The sequence below is a fragment of the Branchiostoma floridae genome, chromosome 4 (genome assembly GCF_000003815.2).
Source record: "Branchiostoma floridae strain S238N-H82 chromosome 4, Bfl_VNyyK, whole genome shotgun sequence".
Lineage (NCBI taxonomy): Eukaryota > Metazoa > Chordata > Leptocardii > Amphioxiformes > Branchiostomatidae > Branchiostoma > Branchiostoma floridae.
The window spans coordinates 20,920,661-20,932,234 of record NC_049982.1 but is presented as its reverse complement, the minus strand read 5'-3'; the positions used below and the strand labels follow the sequence as shown (position 1 = coordinate 20,932,234).

At 42.1% G+C, this 11,574-nt stretch overlaps 1 protein-coding gene across 4 annotated transcripts; it reads right to left on the bottom strand.

Moving 5' to 3' along the window:
- Positions 1 to 293: 293 nt before the first annotated feature.
- LOC118414706 (delta-1-pyrroline-5-carboxylate synthase-like) lies at positions 294 to 11,250 on the bottom strand. Of its 4 annotated transcripts, none has more exons than XM_035818902.1 (13): positions 11,076 to 11,250; positions 10,216 to 10,716; positions 8,367 to 8,522; positions 7,345 to 7,440; positions 6,517 to 6,669; positions 5,036 to 5,251; positions 4,365 to 4,580; positions 3,797 to 4,117; positions 3,355 to 3,492; positions 2,536 to 2,731; positions 2,249 to 2,370; positions 1,382 to 1,568; positions 294 to 976 (listed from the first exon to the last, which is right to left on the bottom strand). In XM_035818902.1, exons 2-13 carry the CDS (start codon positions 10,585 to 10,587, stop codon positions 678 to 680), a joined length of 2,472 nt encoding a protein of 823 aa, XP_035674795.1. In that variant the 5' UTR covers positions 10,588 to 10,716; positions 11,076 to 11,250; the 3' UTR covers positions 294 to 677. The 4 variants fall into 4 exon arrangements, with proteins under 4 accessions (XP_035674795.1, XP_035674791.1, XP_035674794.1 ...); XM_035818898.1 differs by lacking the exon at positions 7,345 to 7,440 and adding an exon at positions 7,175 to 7,279; XM_035818901.1 differs by lacking the exon at positions 7,345 to 7,440 and adding an exon at positions 7,175 to 7,279 and having other exon boundaries at positions 11,084 to 11,228.
- Positions 11,251 to 11,574: the final 324 nt, after the last annotated feature.

The following is an 11,574-nucleotide window of genomic DNA, read 5'->3' as shown; positions in this document are numbered from 1 at the left end:
ATGTGTAATTATGATCTATATAAATTTGGCAATGAATGTGACAGTGTGTTCGTCCCACGACGAGCTGCCTACCCCGAAATTTAAAAAAAAGTATACTGAAAACTTTTGGCCTTGTTGTCTTCGAATGCATTGTTATCGATGCTTTGTAAATGGTGTATTGGACACCTAGATGTCTGAAGTGTGCACAGCTCAGAAATAACTATTGTTGCATGTGTAGATCTCTTTAAGTTCCAGTATTTTTAATCTACCGGTATAAGTCTTACTACCGGTATTATGCCAATGCATGTTATTGGTGTTTGAAACCGCTGTTTTTCTATGACTCACAGATACCATATGAAAAACAAAAAGTTGACTTTACATCAAATCAAGGTATTTTTTCTTTCAACCATCTCTTGATTATCTTATTTATAGTTTTGTTATGAAATAGAGTAATTGGAATATAACATCTCACTAATGTTAATTTTTGACCAAAAAACAAACAAAATCAACAAGACATATAAAATATTATATAAAACTAAACTATATTTTATCAGAATATTGATATCATTGGATGAAGCATGTAGAGTTAATTTTTCTTGAACGTTATATTGGATCTATATTAAAGAGATTTTACTGCAATAAAGGGAACTTTTTGTAAATACAATTTAGCTTTCTGTGACGTTCATAATTGTACATAACTAGTTTTCCTTCTCTGAGTCTGATTCCTCAGCACCTGCCGCTACAGGTAAGTACTGATGTATGTAGCTGTTTGGCCCTCCTTCCGCAAAGTCGCCCACCGAGTTTCCGTTCCCGCGAAGAACCCACTTGGTGGTTAGCAGACCCTCCACGCCCACCGGCCCGCGGGAGTGGATCCTCGCCGTGCTGATCCCCACCTCGGCGCCCAGCCCGAAGCGGTAGCCGTCCGCAAACCGCGAGCTGGCGTTATGGAAAACACAGGCACTGTCCACGCTCTGGAGGAACTTCTCTGCTGTGTGCTCTGAAAGATACCAAAAATACAAGCATGCTATTAACTCATAGCTTTTCATGGGAATTTGATTATTAATTAGCAGGTTTGCAGGTTTGCAGGCATGCATTTGTTTTACGTTCACATTTGAGGTGATTCATTAGTACAGAAGTCATATACGTTAGAAACAGAAGTGATACTTTCAACGCTAAAAAAACTGCAAAAACAAAACCACCGTGAACATTTCAGCATTCACAGTAAGTCATACACAAAATGACATGTAACTTTTGGCAAGTTTATATACTATAATCACACACACACACACACACTTCACATTGCCACCTAACTGATTAGTTGACCAAGGAAACTTAAATGTATCAGCACAAAATTGTAAGTCAAACTGTATAGAAACTACATGCATCTTTGCCTGGCAGTTACCATTGTTGGTGACTATGACGTCAGTGTGTGAACTCCCAAAGCTGTGGATGTGGTTAATGGCATCTTCCACGCTGTCCACAGCTTCAACACAGCACTCCAGTCCGCCGTACTCCACTCGCATCGACTTGGCCTCCCGCGGTCCAAAGCGAAGTGCCTTGGCCAATAGTGGACCAGCATTGATTGATACCTGTCAGGCAGTAATCATACATGTCTCAACTAACTCATGCTACAGCCAATGATAATAGTGTAAGGTTTCTTTGACGATCATGTTTCAATGCTAGAACATATAGGGTTACACACAAGCAGGGCTCGAAATACTGGGTGCATGTGCACCCAGGTGCACCCAAAATTGGAGCTGTGCACCCAATTATTTTCTGTGGGTGCACAGGGTGCACCCAAATATTTTCTTAGGTTGTGTATGTAAAGATATCACAGTATACTAGTATATATCATATTCTTGACATCTAAGTGTTAGAAAGATAATAAAAATGTCTATCATCATGATGGTACTTGTTTGAATTTTGATAGCTTGTAACTAAGTTTTATTACCAGGTTATTACTTCAATTTAAAGTGGTGCACCCAAAAATCTTTTTGTGCACCCAATTTCTTAAGCTGGGTGCACCAGTGCACCTAATGCCAAAAATGAATTTCGAGCCCTGCACAAGTAACAACTACAACTTGTCAACAGCTCAAAAAGCCTCTTTTCAAAATGCAGTACAACTACCTGCCCTGTCTTTCTCTACTTTTTGTCTTATTGTTTGTTTAGTATTTGTTAAAGAGCCTCCTTTATTTTTTGCAAAAGGCCGTAGGTACTGCCTTTAAGTAGTCTGTAGGTTGTCCAAGACCTGCTAGGGGGCAGTGCTGACCTTTTCTTGCTTGAGCGTGTCGACGATGTGGTCGAACACAGGTGTCTTCAGCAGACTGCGGTGCACCAGAAGGGTCTCCATGGCATTACAGGCAGCTGGGTAGTCACACTTCGAGTCCAGGACTGTGCAATTGTATTGAGTTGGAAACAAATGAAACCTAGCACATATTGTAAATCTATACTAAAAACCTCAATGTCTTGAATCATACTTATTATACAAGGTATCCATAGGACATTCATCTTCAAATCAAGGTTTGACGTAAGTTCAAACTGTTAAGTGTAGCTCACCAATTTTGGCAGCCATCTCCGGATCACAGTCCTTGTCCACGTACACGTGGCAGATCCCCTCGCTGTGACCCAGCACCGGGATCCCCTTACTGGCCTGCTGGATCATGCGCACCAGATCGCTGGATCCCCGCGGGATCACCAGGTCGATCAGGTGCTCCAGCTTCAGGAGGTCATAGATGGCTTCTCTTGAGCTGACCTGTACGGGGCAATGTTGGACTCATGTACACAACTCTTTTCAACAGTCAAATCAGCACTACAACATTGAAACCTCTCCATAGGTAGTAAGGTTCCACAGAAATCATCATTTTCTGAATATGCCCGTAATCTACCAATTTTCTTGATGACATTTAATGTTAGTTGAGCTTCAGTCACTGGTATGTAGAGAGAATTTATACCATGTACGGCATAAGTTGCAAAGGTAATCTATATAACAGAAAGAATTGATGGCTTCCTCCTTTCCCAGCTTGGTGTTACTTAAAGGTCAGCTAACATGAGACATTGGTGAAAAATGTTTAGGTCCAGACTTTCCCTCTAACAAAATCCTTTGAACCTTAGACAAAGTCCCTCCCACCCCAAAAACCAACTTCTCAACCTTCAAAAAGAAATACAAGTGCCTGTGTCTGGTCATTCATGCAATGAAGCTGAAATAATACATAAATGAAAAAAAAGTTTTGGTTTTGTTTTGTGAAAAAAAAAATCCTGTTCATTCTGTCTAACCCCCTTCCCTCCTCCCTGTTCTGATAAATACATCCACTGAAACTGGACTGAAAATTGTCAACAACATGAGTCCAACAGACAGTGACAATCTGCCGTTCCTACCAGCGAGATGGCGTCCTTAGCGCTGTACAGATCCAGGGACTCCTGCACAAGACTGTGCAGGTACTCGTTGGAGTGTGTCGCCTCCTTGCCGCCCTTCAGAAGTAAACCGTTACCGCTGGCGATGGCCAGGGCTGCCACCTGTGACGGGAAGCTTGTTCTGAATTATTCATTTAAAGTAAGACATGCTTCAGCCATTTTACCTACATTACAAACCATGGCCATATACAGTAACGGACAAAATTAATGGAGAATGTCAGAAAATGAATGTTGTCCATATAAACTACGTATATCAGGTTAGGGTGGTGTGCACAGAAGATAAGGTATCAGAATAAATGAGCAACATCTTTGTGCATGTAATTTTCAAAGACTCAAAGGGTAAAATTAAACTTAATGATATTCATTCATCAAAAGATATCAGAAAACAAACAAACAAACGGCCCACCTGCGGCAGACAGTCGGGCCGGGACTCGAAGATGACCATCAGCACCCCGATCGGTACGGTGATCTGGCGCAGCTCCATCCCATCAGCCACCTGGATACGCTTCAGCACGCGGTCCAGGTTCCGGTGAGAGCTGGCGGCGATCTGACGCAGGCCATCGGCCAGGTTGGTCAGCTTCCCGGCGCTCAGCGCCAGACGGGACAGCATCGGCCCTGACAGGTTACCTTGTTGCCTAGCAACATCCATGTCCTTCTGATTGGCTGCGAGAATGGACGACTTGCGCTCCTCCAGCAGGTTAGCCAGGTGTGAGATGATGTCTGATCGCTGCAGAACAAGGTAACAGAAGTTGGTTACATCACAGCAGCACAAAGTCATGGAACGTGGACTATTCTACAACATGTAACTTCCAGTAACTACGTATTAAAACCATTCCAGAGCATCAGTTGAGCATATTTATTGATAGAAACTTTATTATTCAGTTCCACAAACAGTCAGGAAGGGCCTTGACAGTGAAATGTGACCCTAGCATTAACATGATCATTTTGTCCATAATGTGAACACAAGCAGGTACCTGATCCGCTGTGAGCGAAGACAACACTCTCCCTCCGTTTCTCGCATTCTCTGCCTGAGTTTCCACGGTAACCGAGGAGACCTTGGCCTCAGTGAAGAACGTCCCCGTCTTGCGACCACTGACGATGTCCAGAATGGCCTGACCGGAACCCTGGCGACAGCCGTTAGCGATGACTACTGCAGTGCCTCGCTCTAATGCCCACTGTGCAGCTCGTACCTATAGGTTGTACATGTCACATGGGACACAAACAGTTAAAATCACTGTAACTCTCACCAGTTTACGTTCTGTAGTGATTGGTCACTATTGATGCTGAAGAAGGTAATAGTGGTCATTGAAAATTTGATCTGAATACACCTTTAACGTTGGAATAAAGTTAAGCACTGTGCTATGTTTACTACCAACAGGTATCATACTGTTTACTAACCTTCGACCATGCAATCATGCATTACATTGGCATTAGACACTAATGACTGATGAATCATACATGCATTTGTTGTACAGTGGATCTAAATCACATCGTCCTTTTTGATCAATCATAAAGCAAGTTTCTTATGTATTTTTGGCCTATCATAACATCTATTCCATGTACAGCTATTAGACTAATCACAAAACATATACCATACATACATTTGACCAAGCACAGAATGTGTACCCGGGTACCCCAGACCTACCTTGGACTCCATACCTCCCATGCCGACCCTGGACTTCTGCCCAAACTTGATGGTGCTCTGAATCCCGGGATAGTACGTGTCGATCAGCTTGGAGGAATCCTCGCCGGGCGGAGCGGTGTAGATCCCGTCTACATCGGACAACAGACAGAGCAGGTCGGCTTGGACCTCCGCAGCTAGCCGCGCCGCCAGGGAGTCATTATCCTTCACACTGATCACCTGGACACACAGGGAAGAAAAACTGCAGCTTTAGACCCTATAGATTCCTATAAAACACTGAACAGAAGCTGACTAGACTATTACCATATTAAATCTCAGTCTTTTCATCCAAAACAACATCACATATGACAAACAGAATTGTTAGCGCTGCCTTTTAGGTCACATGATAGGTAATATTTACATGTATATGAAATTGTGGAAAACTGAATGATTTTCTAAATCATTATCAATACTACACATGCAGGGAGGGGAAATATGGCTTGAGGACACTAGCCAAAATGAGTTAAGCACAGATGAACTAGACTTGACAATCCAAAAAAGCAGCAAGGAAAACCACTATTGAACAAACTGAAGAGGTGACATGAGCAGAAACAGCAACTTCACAGCAAATCAAATTGAACCCAAAATATATGGCAGTTTCACTGGCTCTACATTATGTGGGGTAGGTATCACAATGTAACGTCACATTAATACATAAGTAACCTGAAGCTAAAGATTATAACAAAATGGAAAATTTATGAAGACTAACAATAAGCAAATAATCATGCAAATAAATCATTAAGAGCAGCCATTATTAATCCTATTCGAGGGAACTGAGGCAAAACAATGGGTGAAATGTTTCTGCCCTCAGTCAAAACTGTCTTCATCGGGGCAATGCACTCTGGGAAAAGTGCTGGTCCCGTAGGAATCGATCGTCAAAACATCACTGAGGCTGATTAGTGAGATGACGCTGTGTCAATGGATGGATGGGGGGAGGGCAGCTATGGCAGCATTACTTATGTTATAGGCATGGCAAGTCTGGCTCAAGGAAAGTTAAGTATGGCAGTGGTAACTAGATTACTCTAGATTAGGTAAACACAATTAACAAACTACAAGTCCATCTTAAACCACTAAAAGTGGGGTTTCCTTAAGATAATATAATGGTCCTTAAAGTACCAACAAATGACAGTTTTAAGGTCTTGATATGGACTTTAAAATCTTGAAAGAGGCCCTTAAAAGTCTTGCTTGGTAACCTTTCTGATCCTATAGCGCAAAGAGGAAATCAAAAACAACCACATAAAGTAAAGATAATTCCATCTTTAAACTGGAGGTCTTCTCCCCATGATTTCAGTTTTCATAATGATATCCATCAGAGAGAGTAGTTTATCCATCAAGAGTTTTCTTAACTCCCCCTCACAAAATTGGAACAGTCTCAAACCACAAACCATCTTGCCCTTCATCCTGGTATTCTAAAGGATGTATACTACAGGAAAGATATGCCATACCCCAAGTAAGTCTTTGTCAGGTTCGGGAGGAGGGGCAACGGCATCGTTGGCGTTCAGGATAGGCACGATATTCATCCGCAGCAGCTCGCTGATCGTGCTCTGCAAATTGCGCCGGTTGTCATCGTTGTAGAAATCCGGCTTGGTCACCAGCACCTTAGTGGGTAACAGAAACAGTGTTGGTACAAAAGGTGTAGGAGAGGAACATAACCATCACTTTTGGTAGGTTTAATTGAATAACCTAACATGCAAACAACTACTTTAAAAGCAAATGCATGCACAAGGACAAAAAAGCTTAAATTTCTGAACTCCATAAATCATAGTAAAAAATCATTCTACTTTAATTTTCTATCAAGAAGCAAAAACCTAAAAAACTTATATCCATCATATTAAGTATGGAAAACATACTGAATCACAAATATCAATGTATCAAATTAGAGAAAAAGAGAAGTAAAAATCAGCATGCAGAAGCATTGAAAAAAGGAGCGATACTGATTACTGTAAATAATGTCGGGTATAAAAGACTCGCTTGCAAGCCTCGTACCTGTAAAACTACAATGTGTCAAGTAGAATTTCCGACGGTGAAGAGTTACATAGCTGAGAAAGATTAAGTTACAAACCTCCCAGCTTAAGTTACCCTGATCAACCCATCAACTCTCACCTGCGCCGTGTTAATCCCACGTAAGCCAAACAGTAAATCATACAGGGCCATGAGGCCCCCCTGTCCCGCCGCGGCGCACGCTTCCTTAACCATCTCGTCCTCGTTCTACGGAACGAAAAACGTTTGGTTACGTCATGAACGAACAATCACATGGTTTGAGGTAACCTCACCTGGGCACAGGTAATGCCGTACTGAGAGAACATGGAATCGTACAACGCCATAAGGCCGCTCTGCCCGGCCGCTGCACAAGCACGCGGTTCCAGAAACTACACAGAACACAGAACAGATGGAACAAACAACATTAATGTACGGGGGAGGGGGGCAGCAATGGGCAGATTTCAGACAAGGATTCGCATGCTTAGATTGAAGTTTGATTCTGCAGTTTAAAGGTATTTTAGAGTTTGAACTACCCTGGGGGCCATCCGGGGTCGGGCAGCTAGGACAGTTTATTCGGTAGCCAGTCAGGCCCGCCGAGCTCCTATTAGCGCCCTGGGGAGTTTAAGCCGGATTAGGTCCACCTGCCCTTCCCTTGAAAGGGTAGTGATAACTCCTTCGGGCTTACATTCCCCCGGAGCGCTAATGTGAGGTCGGCGGGCTGACTGCCTTGGCTCCCCGCACAAAACTCGGTAGCTAACTCACTAGCTACCTGGTCCTGTCTGGCTCCCAGGGAAAGTTTGAACGGAAGCTGCTAGGGGGCTATCATCTCCCGCATTAGATACGAATCACTTTAGAGATTTCAGGTCCAGATCTGAGATCCAGTGACAGCTCAAGATGGATCTAAGGCTAATCTGGATCCAAGATTTTAAGAATCAAACATTTGGCCTAAGCCTACTCATGACATAATGAAAGTCAGATATAGATGTACATAATAGGCATTATCAGACATGGAGAACAACCCTATACTTGTAATATCTTTCCATGAGTGAGATTTTTTGCAGTCATGGCATCAAGCTTTGGTAACATAGAAAATAGAGCCAATGATAAAAGAATTCTATTACTGGAAGCAAAAATACATGGAAAAAATGCTATTCAAATTTCGGGAAATTTCATGAAAACTTAGTTCGGGCAAGTAAATTTTTTATGCACTTGCCATCTTAGAAAACTTGTCAAACCCTGAACAATCCCACAAATAATTTGCACATGAAAGTCTTATTATCATTATAACATCTTGACTACAGAGTTACTTCCTAACCTTCATGGTGTTCCCGTTCCTGGCACGGGCATCTCGCATGCTCTGCCTCATGCTCTGAGACATGGCGATCTCATGACGCAACCGCTGTTTTCCAAACGCCACCGCACCGCTGGTGACAATCAACATCTCATGACCCTCAGCGTGAAGCTCCGACACCTGTAGAAAAACATGATTTTCATCAGGTTTATACACACAAAACACCTTTCAGTAATGTTATATACATACTGCAGCACATTGTAAAATACAGTGTATAGTCTACATAGTGTATTTCATGTTATTAGAGTATTCAGTGCTTAACTTTTCATAGTCAATTAACAAATAAATAGAAACCTTTTAGAGTGCCAAATTACACATAATACAACTGCACTCGTACAATACATGTCACACTGAAAATGGTTATTTATGAATATTTTCTTTTTAATTTTGAACACATGATAATTAAAGGTGGAATTAAGGAAGTGAAGGAAATGAAATAAGTAGGTGGATATGATCTTCAATAATTGCAGTGGTAAAGACAGCGGCATTTCTCTGACTTAGATATACAGGTAAGTGTGAAAGGTATTTAATTTCTTTTTGCAAAATTAAGGAATCAGTTGCAGAATATGAACAGTACAGCATATCCACAGCTTCTGACATTCCTGTTCCACTCAGAATTTGCTCCCTTGTTGTGGATCATTTAATAGACAGTTGTGACGTGTTTGGTACGGCGCTGTGACGTCAGGAGACACAATCAACACAGTAATGACTCAGTAGTGCTGGTGTGTGGCTGGAATACTAATCAGTGGGAGGGGGGGGGGGCAAGTGGGTGAAACCAACATACGTGTGTACCAGTATACATTTGTATAGCATATATCCACAACCCATGTTGTCTATGAAAGAAATGTGGCCAAATTCTTGAAGACTGTAAAAATTTGTATATGACAGGCATCCAGAGTAAACTGTGCTATGTGATTCAAATTATCTTGTAGGTTGTACCCTAAACACAAACTCATCCATTTTCTTTATTTTTCTAGTACCCCTTACTGCATCAAAGCCAGTCATCTGACATCCCCATACTAGGCCATTTTGCTATGTTAGTCAGCATACACTATGTACCAGTAATATCTCATCAGTGTTCAGTTTGCTGTGTGATACGGACTGAGATCATCTTTTTTTATCACTCGCAGAAATCAAATTACTCCAGATCCATTCTTGGAAGGACTGAGATGATGAAAACAATATGGCGTTCAGTCATGATGGGAACTGTTCAGGAGTAGTCCAGGTGTGCTGTACTTCAAATCCAGCTAATTCTACAATAATACAACTGAATTAGTCACAACACCAGAAGACGTGGGTGGGGTCAAGTGGCAATGGAATGGAAATTTCCACCATGAGGTTGAGCTTGGAAAGAAAAGGAAAGGAAGACAATAGAACAGTCAACAATGATACACCTACCAAAGGAGAAAATCCTGCAGAAAACAAATGTCTGTCTTTGTTGTGATAGAAAAGTAAAATTTTGCAAGCAGTGGTCGGGTCTCTTTTTGCTTTTCTTTTGTAAAGAATGCGAACGAAATAATAGATTCAAGATTTTGTACTTGACTTCTAAATTCTAGACATTTCTAGAAGAACATACTGAATTTTGGTTTGAACTTGAGTTGGTTAAATGGTAAGCCACCCTTCACGTAACATACACATTGGAGAAAAAGTGACAAATCCATAGATCTGCTTTGAGATTAGTACCAGATGTGTGAATCTTCACAGACCTTTAGAAAAACAATATCCACTGATTCTGTATCTTCTATTGCATCCAATATCATATGGTTACCGAGTAACACTAAGAGTTACTGTATTCATTGGTCCAATGACTCACCTGTTCCACGATAGATGCGAGCCTCCCAAGCGCCAACCCACACTCGTCATCACGAGTAATCACCGCGCTCCCCAACTTCACCACGATTCTCTTGGCGTGCTTCAGCTCAGAGCGATACGGAATCGCTTTGCCATTGAGTCTGGAGTAAGGCGCGTGTGCGTACGCCCCCTTAAGATCGTTCAAGTCCCGTGCGTTGACATAACGCCATCGTGGCACAGAAACACCCCCTAACGCTCGTTCCGTAACATTCGTTCTGTTTATGATGGGACGGGATAGCGTAGACTTTGATCTAAAGTAAGAAGAGTTCACCAGCTTGCCTTGCTTGAGAACAGACTTTACACAGTTGAGTTGGTACAAACTTCTGGCTGCCATCTTGTTTGGCCACTATTGCATCACCTTTAAGCAGGGTCCTCTAATCAGGTCCAGACTGACGGACTTTGGGGCTGTTTGTTTTTGCAACCTTCAGTAGTATGTAGAAAACTTGTCGTCTAATCCGGGGTTCTGGAAGCAATCAAGAAAACTTTGAATATGTAACGCAAAGTAATGGTGAACGGTGTACAAAACTAAACCTATAAATTGTAATAATTATAAAATTTTATCCTTTCAAGAGTTGTCCTCGCCTTACCCCCCTCCCCCACCTCCAAGTGGAAACTTTCTCACGCTACAATGACAGCTACACTAGTAAGAATCGATATATCTTTGGTATTTGGTCAAACTGGAACCAGGCATTTTTTCATAATTATGTATGATCACCTGGAGATGTTTGTCGCACACAAAAATATGCACCCAGATCGTTTCGTGTGGCGCACAAATTTCACTCTCACTCTCAGCTAACGTCAGATAAGAGCAGACCAACTCACCTACCGACCTGAAGACAGCTCTCAGCACGTGTGACGGGACTTCGGACGGTCAAATATTTAGACTGTCGGGCGGAAGGGTTGAACAAATTATAGATGGTAAATTTACGCTCGAGCCGGTGAAATTCCACATTCAGCACGCGCGCCACGTTGCTACTCGGGTTCAGAGGTTACATACAGGGGGACAGAGATGGTACATTGACGATATCTAGCGATTTATTTTCAAACTGCAGTCTCAGAACCAACTTTGACTTTTGCCTTGCACGTTTAATTTAGGCACTTGAAGCCATTGTGTCCTTCGTTTAGGACAGTAACTTATGTTCTTGATGCCATGTTTTGGTTAAGACGTTGATAGGATAACTTAAGTATCGATAGCTGGCCAGCTTTAGAGACTACCAGCATCCACCCAATACGCTTTTATTGGTATCTGAGGCTTACAGAATTTACTCTGGCCTCGGCGTTGCCAAATAAAGGCTGTATTGTACCTTATTTGGCCTGACAT

What these genes read in the sequence shown, in the direction of transcription:
- LOC118414706 (XM_035818898.1), bottom strand. Translation starts at nt 10,587, where the DNA reads ATGGCAGCCAGAAGTTTGTACCAACTCAACTGTGTAAAGTCTGTTCTC. An exon ending in TCGCATCTATCGTGGAACAG is followed by an intron (nt 8,523 to 10,215) that starts GTGAGTCATTGG and finishes GTTTTTCTACAG; the next exon opens with GTGTCGGAGCTTCACGCTGA. An exon ending in CGTCATAGTCACCAACAATG is followed by an intron (nt 977 to 1,381) that starts GTAACTGCCAGG and finishes GGTATCTTTCAG; the next exon opens with AGCACACAGCAGAGAAGTTC.